Raw genomic sequence first — 19676 nt, forward strand, 5'->3', positions numbered from 1 at the left:
GAGTGAGACTCTTTGACAAGGCTGTTCCTAAAGCGCCAAAAGTGGATGTCCTACCAGAATGCTAGCGCTAGCTTGGGCTCCTGCTCTCTTATGTAGCAGCCTCTCTTCTTGCACCGGTCATTCGTTTCAATATCCATTCCCTACATCACTTTAGCAAATGATGATCACAGCATTTGGCATGTGACAGATGTCCCAGGACAGTGGGATGTCAGAGGAACACATCTGCACATCACTGAGCTGTGCTCACTGAAAAAAAAAAAAAAAGAAAGAAACAGAGGTGTCTCCTCTGAGTAGGCCTGTAACCCTTTTTCTCTGTTATATGTGTTTACAGTAAAATGACAATAGTCATCAGTGACAATTCGAAAAAGGAAACTCTGAAAAATCAGTTAAACACAGCTGGGTTCCGAAGTTCCTTCCTTCTTGAAATGTTTGGGGGGAAAAAAGCTAATAAAGGGCATGTTTTTGCGAAGTCAAGGTAACACAAAGCTGAACGTGCATCCCACATATGTTTTGAAACATTCTGTATACTTTCTCCAGGCCTTTTGGCTCAGCAGGCTGGAAAAAGCACCTTGTGGTCCTTTGAGATGACTCCTGCAGTACAGCTGTGCAAATGGGAATCATTACGGCTCCTTGCAGGACGCTTCCTGGGTCTGCAGGGTACTGCTGGCACCATGTGGAAACCCGGAGGCTGCAAGGCTGAACAGGAGCAGGCATGCGCTCGCACCAACTCTTTGTTTCACAGACAAAAGGAACTACTAAAACCAAGTGACAAAAAATCATTTCTTCTCCCCCTTGGGAAAAAAAAAAACCAAATCAACCAAAGGTTGCTTATGCTGCTAACCTAGGCTCAATTCAAGGAATAACTTGAGTCTGTCCCAGTCTTCAAACAGATCTAAAATTACAACAATATCCCACAGAAAAAAAACCAGGCAGTATTGAAAACACTAAGCTATTCAGCTTTGAAATTCTTCACAGTCACCATCATTCACCTAGATAGAACAACTCATAATTTGATGTGCCAAGTCTGTCTGCCACATTTTGCAACAGCTGATCACAGAGGAGCCAGCCAATGTTCTCTCAGCACTCACCAATAACAAAAATCTGCTCGAGATGGAATCACATTGTTGCACACCGAAATCTCAGTCTGGGACTATACTTTTTTCCATTGCATTCCTGTAGCTACAGAACGGCTGGGATGAATCTCTTGCCAATTAAGACTTCAAAAGCCTCACACCTAGTAACCATACATTCCTCCAGAGAGGCATCACTAAGGGAATATTATTTTCTTGAATTATTAAAGTCATCCAGCTTTTGGCCTCGAGCCTCACGCTTACAAGATAAATGCTTTTAAAAATCAACCTGAAGTAGGCTGTCACCTGGAAACGATGAATTCTTGCTCAAGCGCACACAAATCACGAATGATGAGGAAGAGGCTGATTTGGTTCAGTCAGTGAACATTAAGGTCATCACATTCAGCTGACTGCTTATTTTGCTGTACCACTTGGGTGCCTCTGTGCATGATTTCTTACACTTTGGCTGTCAAGATGCAAGGATGTGATCTCTCAATGAGCTGCAGGTGCAATTTATGCACCGAGCTAAATGAAGTCTGGTTGCAAATGCCTGGATTTTAAACTGCTGTGAAAGGCCTAAGGAATATGAAGGGCAGACATAAAGCTAAGAAGGTAACTTCTATTTTTTCCAGTATGCCCAGGATCCAGTGATATATTTCATTGTGAACTTGGTTTCAAATTGCAGTCTTCCTCCTGGTTCATTGCTTCTGTGCGTGACCCTTGTTTCAATAATCTAATTTCCTCCCAGATCAGAGCATCAATTTTGGAGGAACAGCCAGATGCATAGCAAAGAAACAACAGCACTGTAAGCCAGACCATCAGGATTTCCACACAACTCCATCCACATCAGGCAATGGAGACTACCCAAAGCATGCCTGAAGGAGAGGGCAGACATAAAGAACAAAACGTAAGTGTGGTTTACAATTCCACTGTTAAGCCTTTAACCCTTGGTAATCTGCCACTTTGAATTCCCTCTGCACAATGAGATTTAAGCAGGTGACTCAAAACGCTTAGGCGGTCTGGGGCACCGGTTTGGAGATCACAGGGGCAGCCCCAGAATGATCTGGGCAGGAAGCTCGGGACAGGTTTAAACTACTAATTCTAAGCCACTCATCAGCATAAATCTGAAATGCATACATGGTCACTGGGTTGGAAAAAGCAATTTTCTTTTCTGAAACTGGTAAGAAAGAAAGACCCTGTGTTTGTACAGGTTGAGCCCTGTAGGCTGACATGACCTTCCAGATGTCTTTAAAACACATCACAAAGCAGACTGCTGCTGCAGTCTGTGAATGTGAAACCTACTGTAGCTTGGCGGTGGTTCTGCAGGCTGTCCAGAAATCAGGACCTTAAATCCTACCAACAGCCTGTCACAGATGGTACGGCAGAGGGTAAAAAAGGGATTCTGAAATGCTGAGAGAAAAAGTAGGCCACGTAGCTGCTGATCATGATATAGTTGCCTGGATAGCAGAACTGTACTTCTAACATATGCTGCAACTCAATATTCCCCAGCAAGTCAGAGGCCTCCATGAATTACTGTTAAATTTGCCAAATGCTCTGTGGTTCATTTTCCACTACTAACATGGGAGACTGCGTTAAGAAGAACGTGGTCAGGACACCTCCTCGGAGATGCTGTAGATTCACACAATATTGCATCTACGGAGGAGATGCGAACATACTACAAATACACGCCAGCATTATGCAAGGGAACAGACTCCACCTGCCCCATTTCTGTCAGCTAGCTTAGCTCATTTTACCTTAATCTCCCGTCTCGCTTGACCATAACGGCATCCTCTACATTTGTCCAGTGCGTTAAAGAAATGAAACAAACCCAGGTACACCCTCTTGGAGATGCCTCTTTACAACAGGTAAAGCTATGTAACAGTCTACAACCATTTCAGTAGTGTCTTCTGGGCTTAAAATCAAATTGTATTAATTGCAAAGTACAAGCCTTAATTTGCTGCAGTTTATACAGATTTCTTTAAACATAACAGTTTCTATTCCTTGTGTCCTTGTCTCTGCATACGTTTTACATCACCTACTGACATAAATACTGTTTCCAAGTCACTCATCTCCGAGTGTGACACCCATGTGTTTGGCCACTTGTCAGCACATCTACACCGCTCAATGGAGCGGATACCCGCAAACTGCCCCCACGAAGGCTAACTAACAAACAAAAGGAGCATAGCACAGTCACCATGCCAGGACAGCTCTTGTGTTTGGAAGGGAGACTAGCCTGAGTGTATGGCCTGTTCTTCCCTCTTGTCTGCAGATTCACTTCCTTCCCTTCCTGCACAAGGTACAGCCACTTCTCACAGCTCACTGACCTCAGCTGTGAAGTTGCATACTCTCATTCAGTTGAAAATTACACCATTTTTCATGCTAGTATTTCTGGCAGTAGAAAATTTCTACTACATCAATTTTTTTTGTGAAGTCCACTGCTAAATGGAGAGATCCTAAAGCTTCAATTCACGTCGGCTGTCACGGTCACCTCCTTCGACTCTCAGGATCTACCAGGCATAACGTGGGCATTCCAAACCTGTGCAGGTGGCTCTAGGGCATTGCTAGTGCTGTTCAAGAGCATATATTATTTCACCCTTAACCAAAGGCCCTAGTTATTTTCTATGTACACGTTTACAATATTTGATTGAGCGGTATCTCAGTTCCTCCTCCTTCCCTTGATCACATTAGCTTTCCATCTAACCTTAAGACCCTACTTTAGAGAAGCAGCAAAGTAAAGGAAAATCATACTAAATCCTAAAGTAACTCTATTTTGATCTGCCTGGCCTCTGCATGCTTCCCAAGAATCTTGGCCAATATCTTGGCTTCAAAAATACATTCCAGTAACTCACTATTTTAAGCTCTTATGATACCAGAGACATGTAATAATTCACTGGGCAGAAAGCTTCCCACAGGCATTTAAATATTGAAAATTTTCATGTGCCAGATATGGTCCCTTTTGTGCTTTTTCAGCATGTGGTGTATGACCCAGACAGAGAGATCACAGCTAGAAAAGTCTTACCTCTGATGATCTCTTGGGAGCTATTGCTAGCTTGGGAGCTTTTATGGGTAAGGTTAGTTAGAACAAATCTAAAGCTATTGTACTCCACATAACTGGCCTATGGCAGTCGTCGTAAAAAGAGAGAGCAGAAGTTCAGCCACAGATCTCTTAGCCAGGCTGGCTTTAAGGTTTAATCATTAGGTTTCCACCAGAATGAAAGTTTTCATTTAGAAGATAGCTGAAATGCCAGAAAAAAAGTACTTTATGAGACAGCAATTTATCTTGAACACATACAATGACCACATTGGTCCCCTTGCGCATTTTCTAATTAAGTTAATGGAAAGACAAGTTACATGGGTCTCTAAGGAAATAATAATTTAGAAAGTCTAGATTGACAGACAGTTGTTGAAGGTATTGGGTTGCCTAAGAACTCTGTGGGACTGCTCCATATATCGATTCTGCGGGCTGTCTGTATAACCAGGGTTTGAAATGCCTGTAATTTAGCAGCTCTACCCAAACAACACACTTTTTCCCAAGAGACTATTGTATCAATCTATCCCTTTCTAGACAGATGATATTGGGAACCAGGTTGGAATCCTGTATTCCTTTACAGAAATAAGCTGTACTGTTCCATAAACTACAAAAGCATAATAGTCAAAGAAACAGATGTGCTTCTACGGCTCTATACAAGTTCCACTTATTTTCATATCATTTCACTACATTGGCATCTGCAAGCAGCTTTCAGTGTTGAGATGGTATCCCTCACTATGAACAGCCCTCTTTGCACAGTAGGAGGAAGAACAGCACACCAAGCCTGTAATGAAAGAAGGTTTCCTCCTATTCTAAGTGCCATGTCAAAGGTGCATTTGGCATTGTCCTATTTCAGCCTTTAGGAATATGTAAAACTTAATCACTAGACCAGAAGAACACTGCTTTCAAAGCCCACTGTGCTCCATAAAAAATCCTTGTGTCCTGAAAATTACGCTAGATGAGACCCAAAGGAGTACATGGCCTACATGAGCACCCTTGGTGGGGTAGGTGAAAAATATCCATAAAATGAACAGCCAGGGTTAATTTGCTATTGCAAAAAAATTCACAGTAGTCTGAAGGTCAAATGGAATGAAAACATGTTTTTAATCTTCTTATCTACTTATAGATCACTGATATTTTAGATCCGCTAAAGTAATTTATAGAGATTTTCGCATAGCAAGCTGGCATGCCTGTTATATATTGACCTAAATTTACCCTCCATAATTCTGTGAATTCCCAGAACGGTATTTTACATGTGGAGTGACCAGCATCTGGGCCTGCTATACTGTAAACCATGGTACAGCCAGTTTACAGGAGTATTCTGGTGGTTGAGAGACACCTATCAACAGTTCTTCAATATTACTGTCATTTTCCTCCAACAGATCCCTACCTAGTGCAAGACGTAGGCAGATAACCCACTAAAGTCTCTGCTGAACTGAGGAAACAGTTAAGCCCCCCCCGATCCCAATTTTGGGATCAACTCCTTTCATACTTTAGTATATACCGACTTAGTGGTTTTTTACCAGCTACAAGCTTTCTTCCATACACATGGCCAGAAAGGTAGCTGTTCAGTGAGGAATACGAAATGTGCCTGTAGTCTGCATGACCTATTCCGACCATTGCTGACGAACAGCATCACAAGCTGGGTGAGCCGCCATTTTTTTCTTTACGTACCAATTTTTTTTTGCACCAAACTACTTTTTTAACTAACACAGAGTATGCAATCTGGAGAAAGCAAACGAAGACCAAAACTTACCATCCGATTCGGAGGCTGCTCTGAAAATCAAGTAGCTGCTGGGAAGAGGCTGAGTGATCGAACCAACATTTTCTCCCTTTGGGCCCTGGAAATGCACACAGACAAAAGACTAAGGCGCAGAAGATGCAGAAGATGCAATGCACCGATCAACATCTTTCTATCCTTCCTGGGCAGAGGGTGTATAGTTTCTGATAGGAAAGAATGAAGGAGCAGATGGAGTAATTTACCGAGACTCATTAGTAATCACAATATTGCTGCGGCAGCTCCAAAGCAGTAATGAGCTCTGACGTAAATGGGGCTTGGTCTAACCTATGCTCAGTCCAAAACCTACTCTGTTTATTCAGATCCTCAGGAATGGAAGAATCTCATTCTTGTTGCATGGGACAAAAACAGTCAAATATTTGCTATTACCCATCTTTGTGCAACACCTGAATGGACTGTTCCATGCAGTGCACGTCGAGTTTGTCTGCAGCCTGACACACTAGCAATGAAACACCCTTTATGTGTCACCATAAAAGTGGCAGAGCCCACTCCTTCTGCTGTGAGTGCCTCTAGTGCAATCAGGCATCATTCCCGATGGGATTTTTCCTTTTGGTAGCTTGCAGCTGAGCAGGGTGTTCGAGAACTGTTGATAACGGCACTACTTGTGTTTTCCGTGCAGAGGTTGATATTTGCTCTGTTGGAGGAAAAACCCCACAACCAAACAGTACAGATCCAGAGAACCGTTATTAAAAAAAAGGGGGAGAAGGGAAGGAGGAGACAACACGAGGTTTTAAGAGACATTTAGGCATGTGGATAAACACAAGGAGCAGCCAGGTCACTCTGTCGAGGAAACATATTCAATAGTAAGGCATGCTCATACATGGAGAGGGCTGTTTCCCACAGAAAGAAGAGGAGAAGAAGAAAAGACAGGAGGTCATACAAATGAAGTCAACGTCTCCACAGAGCAAATGAGGTTCTGTATCTGCACTGCAGAGATAATGATGTTTTCTGTCTCCCACCTTTGAGCCTCATGCCTGTTTAGAGTCTAAGACCTCCAAGACAATGACCGTCTCTCACTAAAAGTGAATGTTATCCCTGCTACACTAGGACCTGGAGCTCAGTTGCAGTCTCTAGACAGTACAACTAAGAAAGGATCATCTTCAGATTATTCCTGTCTTTACATTTGATTTGAGACTCAAAAGGCATTATCAAGCGGGTTGATTAAGCTTTGGAAAATGGAGTGGACTCACACTGTTTTAGATAGTATGACAAGATATCTAGTCTTGGAGAGTCATAAAACAAAGCTTAGAAAAGGGGAAAAAATCTCTTTCATTAACAGCACTATGGATAACTGTAAGGATAAAGATGAAACTAACTGTGTTGTATTATGGAGTAGAACAAACAACTGTAAAAGCAGCAACACAAGCCCATTACTAGAACTTTTTTTCTTTAAAGGAATGACTCAAAGTTCTTAAAATTAACAAAATTCAAATTATATATATTCCCAGATTCAGTGGGTCTGACCCCAACTCTTTTAGCACTCTAAATAAATGTCAGAACAAGCTGCGGTCAATAAAAGCCTTCCCACATCACACTGTTCAGCTAGCTTCTGAGCAAGCTCAAAGGGAAATACGTACTATTCCAGAACATTTTTTTGGGACAGTCAGGCAAACCCTGCCAGCTGATAGCCCTACACTCCCTCTGCGAAGCAAGAGGACCAACACCCACACCCTCACACTAATTACTGGGTTGGCATTCCCCAGTCTCCTGCAGCCATCTCGGCAAAAAGTCTCTTCCCTGAAGCAGCGTGGGATCACGCTGCCTTCACATGATGGACAAAGTGCCTCTGCGGCAGCATTTGGAGTGTGCGGGGGAAGCTTTTCTTACTGCTGCTTTTGCTGCTGACTGATTTTGAGACTGTGGTGGTTTTGGCCTTGGGTTTACAAAGGCCTGGGCAGAGCAAACAGGTAAAAGGTCTAATGCATTTGCACTGTGAAGGAGTTTCAGGCTAAAACTCTCGAAAAGCCAGGGAAGCGGTGTAGAATAAAGAACCTTCTCCCCTCAGCAATATGCTTTTAAGATAGCTCTAGACGCCAGAGAGCATTATAGGAAAAACAGTTCCCTGGTGCATATATTTAGCTTTCAACTGTAAGTAATGGTCTTACATCTTACCTACCTACCATTTGAAAGGCACCCCAAAATTTCATCCTGCTCTAACTGAAGTTAAATGCCTGCACATCAAATTTAATTGGCTAGCACAACTATAAATGCCTAGGGCAGTGTTTAAACCAGACATTTGTTCCAGGGCTGAACCCCACAGTTAGATCCAAACATCTGCTGAGCAGCCAGGCCAACATGTACAAAGGTGCTATTAATTACCCTGAGTTAGCTGCAAGTCCACTGAAGTGAGTCTAAGCTGGACCATCAACTCTAGTCTGGAAAATCCTTGAAAATGTCACAAGCCATTTTAGCCAAAAGTGAAAGTTGTTTAGCCAGATCTCATTTCTACTGTAGTGAACAGTAATTTGGGCTTTTTGCTTAAGCTCGGGCTAATCTCTATTTCATGAGAAATAGGCTTTCTTTGCACAGTTATACATAACCAATTTAGATCAGTCAATTCTGCTCCAGTTGCTTTAAAAGAAGGCCATGAAATGACATAAAATGAAAGAGTATTTTTAGCAGTTTCAGCCTTAAACTGTTGTCAGAGTGCAGACAGCTTCTTTGACATCAAGCAGTTCACTGGTGGATTTCTTCTTGATGTGTATTTTGGTGTTCACCTTGTGGCTGAAAGCATCTATCACACATAACAATCCAGGCTGAACTCAGGTTTCAGGAAATATCCTACTATGCAGCTCAAATGTAGCTTTCTAAATATCTGTCTCAAGTGACTTAGAATATTCCTTTGACCTTAAAATTCAAATCTCTTGGGACTTCCTTAGTACACAAACATTTTCAGAGATATATTCCCTTCACATTTAATATACTAATTCCTATTTCTGTCCTATATTTTCTCAAGAGACCCGAGAATTAGATATACATACACATGCACAAACACATACACATATTGATAAAAACTCCTCTTTCTTTTGGATGATTCACATCAAGGGAAGGGCATTCTAGCACAACACTTCAGATCTGTCAGCGACACTACTTTTCAGTACCTGACTGCACTTTTGATTCTACTTTTTCACTCTCTCTCCTGACTCTGCTTTTCAGAAGAATTCAGTTGACCTGTCAAGTCACAAGGAATTTTTTTGTTGATGGACAGCAAATGATCGACAACCTTCTTGGGTTCATGCTCTGAATAAAAAAAGCATCAAAACCCTCAAAACTGAATAAGAAGCAAAGTAGCAATGAAACCTTTGGGACTTAAAGCAAAAGCAATGCATCTAGGCACAGATCAGAGCTGAGCTACTGTCAGAAAACAGCAGCTCTCACCCCTGGTTGTTGAGGTTAATTTTAATTCTCTCCTTTTACCTTATTAAAAATTGCAAGACTTTTTATAGTGATTGTATAGCTGTGTTTAAAACTGTTCAAGTAACTGCAGGGATGAGCAAGAGTGAGCCTGCTTGATCTGCTCCCACAGGGCTTCCCCTCCATTTTGTTGGAACTTCTGATGCCAATGACAAATGCCTTCATCGCTCTCGCATTACACTAGCTTGTAATGCCTTGCTTACACTGGTGATGTCTCCTAGAGAATTTATGTCTGCAATAACTCTGCTGAGTCACTGTTTTTAATGGGGAAACAAGAGTTCAAGAACATTTAAGTTTTGCCTTCAGGGTATCCAACAGATGTTGCTCTCAGTGCCTCTCAGGAGGTGCTGGGGTCTTCCTCTTTGCTCATAGGCATTAGATCATTTTTTTCTTTTTGCCTATTCTTAAAGGAAAGAAGAAAAAGAAATGCAGCTCTTTAAAATTTGCAGGGAGTTATTTTAAGAAGTGTGAGAAACTATTAATCATTTGCGTTACAGGGAGATCCAGAGGTCACTGCAGGAGCTACTGTGTGTACAGGAAGAGACTGTCTCAGCCTGTGAGTAACAACAGACTGAAGAACAACTTGAAGTGAAGGGGAGAAAACCTTGCTATTTCCATTTCAAAGAAGAGAAAATTAAGTCTACCTATCCAAAGTCACACTCGTGTGGAACAGTCAAGGCTTGCACAGACCACTGAGTTCCAAGTCCATCGCAAACAAACCCAAACCTCAGAGGCATTAGGAAAAAAAAGTCAAATTATTAATCTGGTTTTTGTCATTTCGCCAGCCCTCTTCCAGTGTTGTGCAAAGCATTTGGTGCTTTGTGTGTCCTTGTTTTGGGGAAGTCAGTTAATTAGGTCTATTCCTCATCTCTTTTTAAATATGTAGGCCATGGCTTGATATAGCTTCTAGGTATTGATCTTTTTTCCTGAACTAACACGTTTCCCCTTTCCTCAGCCTATGCATGCATCTATACACCAAGAATGACACATTTGTGTAACTAATCACAGTGCACCACGTTCCTTTGATGTCATATCATGGCCAAGCTTCGGTGTCTTTAATCTTTTTATGCAGTCAATTCACCATCACTAACAGCAACTGAATAACTGCAAATCTAGATAGTATCAATGCTAGATAATGCTAGTGCTCAGACACTTTGGTGACCAAGAAGAGGTTGTTAGACTCATCAGGATTGTTACCTTTACAGCCCAGATTGATTGATCCAAAGGATGAAAAAGTTTAAAACAGAAGCCATCCTTTTTGGAGGGTCTCTCAATCAGCTCACAAGAATGGAGCAAAATTGTCCCAACCCACTGTCCGATCTTTGGCGTCTTATAAATCAGCAGCACTCCTGGTTTCAGAACACACCACAGCTTGGTCCAACTCTTCAGGGTCCCACGAATCTGGAGGGAAGCAGGGAGAGAGCAACAAGTTGCATTTATGTTGCTCCTTAAAAGAAAACCAGCATTTATTCAGTATTTATACAGTATTTCCAGTATGTGTTTCTCCCAAGGCCACACTACAATACACTTCCTTAGGAAAATACACTGCATTATCTGAACAGTCTCAGGGATCTCACAGCAAAATCCCAGACCTTGTAAATCTGGCTATCAGAATCTAGTCTTCATATTTTTATTACTGGCTTAGTGTTAGCAGCTTGCTTAATTTTTTAGGCAACCAGCACTGCTGGCCCATGTGAGAGTGATTTGTTAATAATCATGGAGGACACGCCAATTAGAAGATTGCATCGAAAAATGTTATAGCTAGTCTAACTCAACTCATAATTAATTATTATTAACTTTTAATAGTGTTCTGCAGAACAGAGCTATTAAGGGGTTTTGTCAAATACCCCATTTTTAAAAGCACCTTCTCCAGCAGGTTTACTTCTCTGTCAAGCTCAATGCATGCTCTCTCTTGTATAGAAGACAGTAAATCTGATAGCATATATTAAAGATAACAGCTTTAAGAATGGGGAAGTTTCTCAGTAAGGTTAGATTTTGCCTAAGGTCTTCTTGTCTCCAGTGTACATAGGCCAAACCTCAAGTCTTATGTCAGTGTTCTGGTTTTGTGGCCTAGCATTATTTGTTGCTGAACCAGAAATTTCCAGCCACAGCAAACATGCAACAGGTATTTTGTATTTAAAAAACTCTCAATATTCATCTATCATCAACACTAAACACTATGGAAACATTTTGTTGCCAATCCAATTTCTCAAATACACCATATGCATCTCACTTTTCTGGCCTCTAATACTGATCGTAGAACAATGTTGGAGGTTTTTCACGCTGGTCAAATGTGATTGTATTGTTTCGTGAAATCCCTAAGTTACTTTTTTTTTTTTAAAAAAGAGCTATGTGTTGGCGATGTTTGCAAATTAAGTTTTGCCATTATGAAAGGGGAAACCAATTCACTATTAGTCAAGATGACTAAAGGGCCCAAAACGAGGAGAAAAACAGTGCTCAAAGGTAACATCTCTCAATGTCAATCCAAATTTATTTTGCCACATACAAAGTTTCAGGACTTCAATGAGAGGCTGTCACTAGTTGAGTCTTTGCACAAGGAGAAATTACAGTTGTCATCAGGTTCAATATGTTTCGTTCCGTGCTGTGACAACATAAAATCCAACTGTCAATTGAACAAGCTGTATCTGCTCATTTCCAGGCTGTTACTCTGTCTATTCCCTCTTCAGTACAAAAACACATCTATGGGAAAAGGCCAGCAGACTCTTTCAGAGAGGAAGAAAGAAACATCATCACTTCCTTTTGTACTATGCACTTTTTGAAACCTTGTTGCTACTTAAGGACATGGAATAGATGGACTGAGTTAGGTTAAGGTGGAAAGTAAATATTCCCCCTAACTCCACTTTTATAGCAGTTATTTAAGTACAGCTTTACAGCAACTTCAACTCAAAATTATTTGGTCTGCCTTCACTCAAAAAAGTGCTAGTGCGTAAGTCTCAGACACATCAACTACTTCTCACTTATTTTTTCCTACAGCCTAAGAAGCAATGGTCTTGTACTAAATACCTTCAGCCAGTCTGCTGTGATCACTACACTGGGATCCTTTAGAGCACTGAAGAGTTGTTTGGTAGCTCTTTTCTTCTCCTGTCTGTAATTTTTTTTTTGTACCTGGTTGAGAACGAGAAAATATAGCAGCTGTAATCACCGCCTCTTTTGGGGAGGAGAGAACATAATGCATTAAGGACAGCTATGTATAGCACAGCTAGAACTTGACCCAGCACAGGTTCCCCAGAAATGAGCACAAGGAAGAACAAAAACATAACAAGATCACTGGCATTTTCTTTGCTCCTGAAGTTCCACTAAACATAATCTAATTTGGCTTTTCTTTGGGGGGAATGGAAAGAGGCTGAATACTGAGTCCTCCCCACCCCTCAAATTAAAGAGATTAAATCTAATTTCATCCAAACCAAATTATTTATACTTTTGGTATGGTAGACAAGCAAGTGTTCAAGCTATAATTTGCTCAGGCTGCCTAGGCATACCCCCCCTAATAAGACCAATGAAGGATTATAATCCTCTTGAGGTGCCTAATGGCTCTGGAACATGCGAACAGAGTGAAATAATTACACTGATTTGTTCTGTTTGCAATATATAATCTCATCCTGTACATAAGGCCTGTAAATGCCCTTGGCCTATAATGGCTCCTAGAAGAGTCGGAGGCTTCTCTGGGTCTTGGGAAATGACTCCGAGTAGCTCCCAATGGTTTGTTTGGAAGGTACTACTTGTTTTGTAAAAGAAAGTCAGCTGATGCTTACTTGGCTGCTTTGCACATACCTTCAGTGTCTCCTTCTTCGTGAATTTGGCTGTGGGAGACACACACTCTTTGTCAGACCCATTGCAAAGCTTATATTCGGTCTAAAAAAAAAGAGGGAGAGAGAAAATAGGAATGAGTTAACATAAAGATGTTCAAGTTATGCTCTAATGAACAGTCGTTTATATCTTCCAGGAATCCATGAAAGAGCTGATTGCAGACTTCAGTAGCAGAACACTAAGCAGGTACAGAAAATGCATATTTGCAGTGCAATCCAAACTTTCTTTTTATACTCATAGTTAGTTGGAAAATTCCCCACCAAATTTTGTTTGTATTTCTCCCATGCAGACATTAATCTTGGTAAAATTAAAAACAAACAAACAAACAAACAAAAACCCTATAGTCCCTCCTAACTTTGAAAACTGCCCATTTCTTTTCAGATCTGAAAGCATTTCAATTACTGTAATAAAAATTATGGGGAAGCTGGTATAGATCTTTCAGAACTAGACCTGATATTGGCAATGACTGTTGCTCTAGCTGAAACGTCCAGAAACATGAGTGGGCAAGAAATTACCTAATCATGTTACAGATAATACAGGAAATCATAATTGTCTTGGCCTCGCGAAGCGAGGCACAAAATATACAGTCACTTCAAATCATGTTTGATAGTGTCAGTGCTGTTTGAATTAATTTTCAGAGGCTGCAGACTGATCGCATGATTGTGCTGATGGGCTGAAAAAATGCTTTACTTTTGTTAGACACGGTCACAATATTACTGTTCCCAAAATAATGTACACTTAGAGAGTATAGCTCTCTGGAGCCCAACTCATGAGAAGGACCCCTACTTGGATAGGTACTGTCAGCAAATTGTCCAAAACCTGGGGAGGCTTAGTGGTGTGAGAATTATGGTACAGTCCGGACTCTGCTACTTTTTATGTGACCTTGGGGAAGTTACTTTTTCTCTCTGTACCTCTTTTCCTTCCAACCTTTCATGTGCCTGATGCATTCAGACTGTGATCTTTTGGGGTCAGGCACTGTCTCTCCTACTTATGCATGACAGTTTTATAAAAAAGCTCAGCCCTTGGCCACCTTGATTTAATGAGTATGACACAAAAGGAGCTGTACTAAGGAAAAATTGTATCAAATATAGTTCCCATTTATAAATTCACTGCTATGATATGAAACAAACCCGCTGGGCTCTCAGATTCTCTCTCCTTTATGCCCTGATGTAATCGTTTTACAGTGCCCTCAGTTTTGAGAGACCCACTTTCTTTTTCCCTCCCAGTAACACAGAAACCTCTCCGGCTACTATAGCCACAAACCATGCTGAGTGTTAGTGCGAGAAGGAAAATATTTAATGACAGCAGGATCAGTCCTTTTCACACGACTTCGATAAAAACACGCAAATGCATGACCAGATCACCGCCAACAGGCCATCAGCTATGCTTTGGAGACCACGGCAGGAGCAAAGTTGGGAGATAAGGGTGCATGCTCAACTGAGCAAAACTCTTTGTGGGTGATGCAGGATTAGAAATTAAGGGCAGAAGGTGCAATTTGCAACAGAGCCAGGGTCACTGTAGAACCTATTACTTGTTCTCACATACCCTTATAGTAGTCTTTCACTAAAAACAAAACTACACGTGATACTTAAGAGTAAATAGAGAAATGAAAACTCTATGATGGCACATAAAGACCAGTGAAAGTCCCTGATCTGACTGTCCAGTTTACAAGTCAATTCGGCATTGGATCCAGTCAAAGAAAATGCCAGCTGTTGGACTCCTGCAAACTATATTACAAACGATATAAATGACAAAAAATATTTGTCGTTTTTGTTTTAATAGAAAGCTAAGCCTGCCTCCTCTACCGGCAATGCAGTCTCTGATGCATATTTTGTATTTCTGCGCATGGGACTTCACAGTAAAAACACAAGATTTATGGTGGGGATCGCTGTACAGATACGATGTCTGAGCAAAGAATTGTGCCCACAGGGTCTTTGTCACATTTCAAAGGGCAGTGGTAAACATTTGGGAGATATGCTATAAGCTTTTCTCTGTGAGGAAACATTTCTAAGTGTTTAAATGTCTCTGAGCAAGAATCCTTCAGAATTATTAGGAGATTATGCTTTCATGATTCGAGACACATGTCCTCTGAAACTGGTCAGAAGAATTCTCTCCCTTTCTCCCAATTAGCAGGGAGAATATCTTGTCCTTGAGATACAACTATGAGCCGACTGTTTATTGGTAATTTCACTCCCTCCAGCCCGAGAGATCAGACGCAGAGAGAAACACTGCATACTATTCCTCATTAGCCAGCATGAGAAGCAGAAAAAAGCATAGATGTCCCTGGGATTCTAGGAAATCCTGCTCAGGTGTCTGCAAAGCATCAGGATATAATGAATGCTTTTTGCTTAACTAATTAAAACAACCTACAGTCACTTATTGTCTAGACAATTACATCTTAGCACTTATATAAAGAATAAAATTTTGGCCCTTAAGCTCACTTGGCTCGAGGAAACTTACTTGAAAATGAATTCAGAAAGGCTTCCAACAACTGCTGCAAACCACGCAAACCTGAGCCCTAAACCCGCTGCTCGTGGGGAACCAGCATTAACACAGACAGAGGCACTTTCACTGCTCTACCAGCCACACCTGCCTCCTCCTCCGAGTTGCTCTGGGTCATGCTAAAAATAGAGTTAAACAACCACAAGCCTTCAAACCTGGGACATTTACACAGAGAGACATTGATTCTGCCTCTTCAGGAGAACTGACCTGCAGCTCCATGACCAAGGACACCGCATGCCCGACTCCAGCCGATACTGCTATGCATGTTATAAAGCCGCAGCACATAACAGCGGATGAAGGGACAATCTCCCCTTACACCATCATAGCCTTTAGGAGCTCAATAAATACATTGAAACTTGTCTGAAATCATTACAAACCGGTCTTTCACTTGGTGAAAGCAGCTGGATTAACAGCCTTGGAGGCTGCTGTGGTGGGCTCCTGAACCACTGTGCTGCTTCCTTCTGGCACCACCTGCCCCATGTCTGAGCTATGTCCAGACATGCCGAATTTGCTAACCTTGCCTGTAAAGCGAAACACGGCCACAGGGATGGTGCACACTATGACAGGCTTAAGAATGGATGAGAAAGAAGCAGTAGTGTAAGTCCCTCACTGCCTACATAAGAATTTCTAGGCATGGGAAAATAAATATCTGTGTTGCTATGTCCCAAAAACTGTGGATGTACCAGCTGTGTGACGAATAGTGCAGCTCCCCAGGATGGTTGTAAAATGACCAACCTTTATGAAGAGAGAGAAAATTTTACTAAAACCAAGCCATGGTTTTAACTAGGAGCCATGGAAAAGCTTTCAGATGTGCCTGACCTGGGACTTCTGTTTTCAGAAACTTGACGCTGTTCCCCAGTTACTTTTTTAAGAAGGCAAACTGATTGCTTTTCCCTGCCCACTTTGCTTCTTGTTATGCTTATGAGGATGCATCATCACAGATCCTAAATAGCAGTTTGCTTGCAGGTGATCTCCAGGTCTACAGAGCGATAAGCATTGCATTTCTGGGTTTAAAGTTCCTGCCTTTTCACAGGAACGGTGGGGTCTAAGGCCCCAGGACTGCATACCATAGGCCCCCATGCTGCTGACAGCAACATACAGTTCCTCCAGGTTTAACCTGCTAAGTGACTTGAAGTAATATGATTTCATGTTTTTACATGAATCTGTCTTAATAGTTTTGATTGTACCTTGTGGCATATATAAGATTCAGTAAATCTGGGCCATCAGCTCTAAAGATTCCTGAGACACAGCAGGGTCTTACATTGCTAAGACACATCAAGAGCATTTAATGACATCCTTCTATTGCCCTGCTTTTCTCAGTCTGGCAGAAAACTAAAGGAAGCCATTTGTCATCACAGCAAATCTTTCAAGAACATTGGGATAATGCTTGTGCAGGACATCAGAATTTGGCCCCCTCTCTCTGCAGCAACATGTGAACAATATTAACCAGAGGTGAGACTTTGTACAATGGGAGGGTAGGGAATTGGTGTCCTTTTTAAAAGTAAAAAAAACCTCTGGAATATTCCAATAATAAAGCAATATGTATGTTTTCCATATACTGGTTCTCATAATTATAAGGAGGGAAGTTAATTTGCCAAAAACTTTTACCAGGGCACGCAGCAGCACTTGCAGGGGTAGGAAACTGTTGTCCCTCTTTAGTTGTCTAACCAGATCTGTCCTTTCCAGGACTGATGACCTTGCCTGCTGACGACAGGCTGTACTGTACTGAGACATACTTTTTATCCCTGTTAAGTTTCTGTTCCCTTTCATCTCAGTCATGTAGCTCTGGAGATCCACTGCTGATTGTTAGCAGTTATCACAATACCCTTACACTTCTGCTAGGCTTTGTAAAAGAGCACACAGAGCCCTCACAATAGCGCTATTCTGATCCAGTGTCTTTTTGGTGACTTCATTTCCAAGAGGAACCTAATCATTTCACAGAAAAACAGTCTGTGATCAACTCTGGTGTGGTGGATGCCAGCCCATCAGCATGCCGTGCCTTGGATAACAGCAAGAGGAATATCCTGTTGTTTAGCACAAGCAATCCTTGCTGCACGGGATGAACACAAAAATGTGTAATGAGGGACAAATAGACAGAATTATTCCAAGTCAGAAACATTTAAATAAAGTAATTCCCAAGCGGTGGTCTGCATGCTAACAGGAGTGACAGCTTATAAGTTGCTCTTTTTTCTTCTTTGCATCCAAGTGAGAGAAAGACAAAATCAGATGGGAATTTGAAGGCAGAACGAAAGTAGCCGGGGTCATAAGTTATGTTTCACAAAAGCAAAAATAGTCATCACATGGGAGACGTATCCTTGCTCACATGTAATTTCTCCGTATCTCTTCCATGTATAATTGCTACAGATCTGTATCACTGCAGAAATAAAAGAAATGAAACAAAAGTTCCTGAAGTAGTATAAACACTATGCAAAAGCTGGGTTCAACATTAGAAGTGAAGAACTTCTTGTTACTGATGTGAATATTCACAGTTATCTCAACTGCATTTAAACAATTTTGATTTCAATTTACTATAAGCAGTTCTTTTTTAAAACTTTTTTATTTTATTGTGAACTAACAGCTCACCCAAAGCACAGCAGTCAGTGAAATTATTCTTACTGACAGATTACCCTTCAATTAATATGCTGCTTTACAGTAAGTCAAATAATTTTCACCTCAAACCTTTAGTTTGCAAAATAAAAAAAATCCCCCTTATTTCAACAATGTTACAAAGACACAGCAACTGTGTTTACAACACTGAAATAGCACAATGACTAGCACAAATTGAAAAGCCTGTACAAATAAATAGCTGACATGACAGCAATATCTGGGGAAAATCATTGCTGAAATTCAGCTATCCAAGCAACTCCAAATATCAAGTTATACTACTGTTTAGTGGAACGCTTTGCTCCATTGCGTCAGATTATAGTAATTAACAAAAAAGTCACAGACCTCATGGGATTGCTATATGTTAATTTAAGTGTGCCTTTCATGGGAAGAACGTTCTGCAAGTTTAGCATATTTAAAGAACATTTTAGGCGAGATGGGAAGTTGCACACTGAGAAAGATGTTGTTTCACATGACTGATGCAGTTGTAGTGCTAAGCAGAAATCTGAAGCAAAGCTTTGCTTTCCCCTCTAGCTGTAGGTATAGCTTTTGTTCCTAGGCTGAGTTTAAACAAACCAAGAAAGTGAGCAATGAAAAACAATTGGACTTTCAGCTTAAAATATGCTTTGCTAAATTGTTTAATAAATCATTTCAATTTTAGCACCTCCGTTTACCCTCATCTCCCCCATCAAAAAAAACAGAGTAAGGAATTATGATTACCAGTGACCCATGGTGACATGATAGGACTGCTGTGGCTTACCCAAAGTTATCAACTTTGAGACTTCATTTCTGTTTAATAAATAATTTCAATTTTAGCACCTCCATTTACCCTCATCTCCCCCATCAGAAAAAAACAGAGTAAGGAATTATAATCACCAGTGACCCAAGGTGACATGATAGGACTGCTGTGACTTACCCAAAGTTATCAACTTTGAGACTTCATTTCTGTAAGTGAACAGTTATTACTGCCTATGTTGCCCTCTGTGAGGCACCTGGGAGTTTCGGGGCTTGTATGCACCTACAGAAGTTAGGGATGCTCCATGTTTCCTTTCTCTCGGTGCAAAATCCCACCCCTCTTCTATGCAATTTTCCCAGGATACTCCAGGCTACATCTCGGCTCACTTGAAATCAGCTGCAAAACTCTCTGTGGACAACAGTGACTGCCCTAAAATGTTGCACATGGAATTGAAGAAGCAATGTGTTCCTGGGCCAGGGCACAGGAACTGAGTCTAAGTCTTGATAGACAACTAGCTCCAAAATAATTGCATCCACAACATCAACATCGTAAAGTACGGTAATGAAAAGCCAGCAAGGGTCCAGTTAACCTGGAAGGGCCAGGTTCTCCTGTAAAGCTGTGCTTAGCACACACAGGGGATGTTTTGCTCCTGAGCCTCTCCAAGCCAATTCCTGCAATGTCTGGATCTCTCTGACA

At 41.2% G+C, this 19676-nt stretch overlaps 1 protein-coding gene across 1 annotated transcript in view; it reads right to left on the reverse strand.

Moving 5' to 3' along the window:
* The window catches only part of OSBPL5 (oxysterol binding protein-like 5), a 111961-nt gene that overhangs the window by 32761 nt on the left and 59524 nt on the right, over positions 1-19676 (reverse strand). The window contains 4 exon segments of the mRNA XM_009328537.1: positions 5855-5939; positions 10508-10711; positions 12335-12436; positions 13103-13183. Coding sequence (XP_009326812.1) covers positions 5855-5939; positions 10508-10711; positions 12335-12436; positions 13103-13183 — 472 coding nt within the window.

This window comes from Pygoscelis adeliae, unplaced genomic scaffold, assembly GCF_000699105.1.
Source record: "Pygoscelis adeliae isolate BGI_AS28 unplaced genomic scaffold, ASM69910v1 Scaffold166, whole genome shotgun sequence".
In the NCBI taxonomy this organism is placed as follows: Eukaryota; Metazoa; Chordata; class Aves; order Sphenisciformes; family Spheniscidae; genus Pygoscelis; species Pygoscelis adeliae.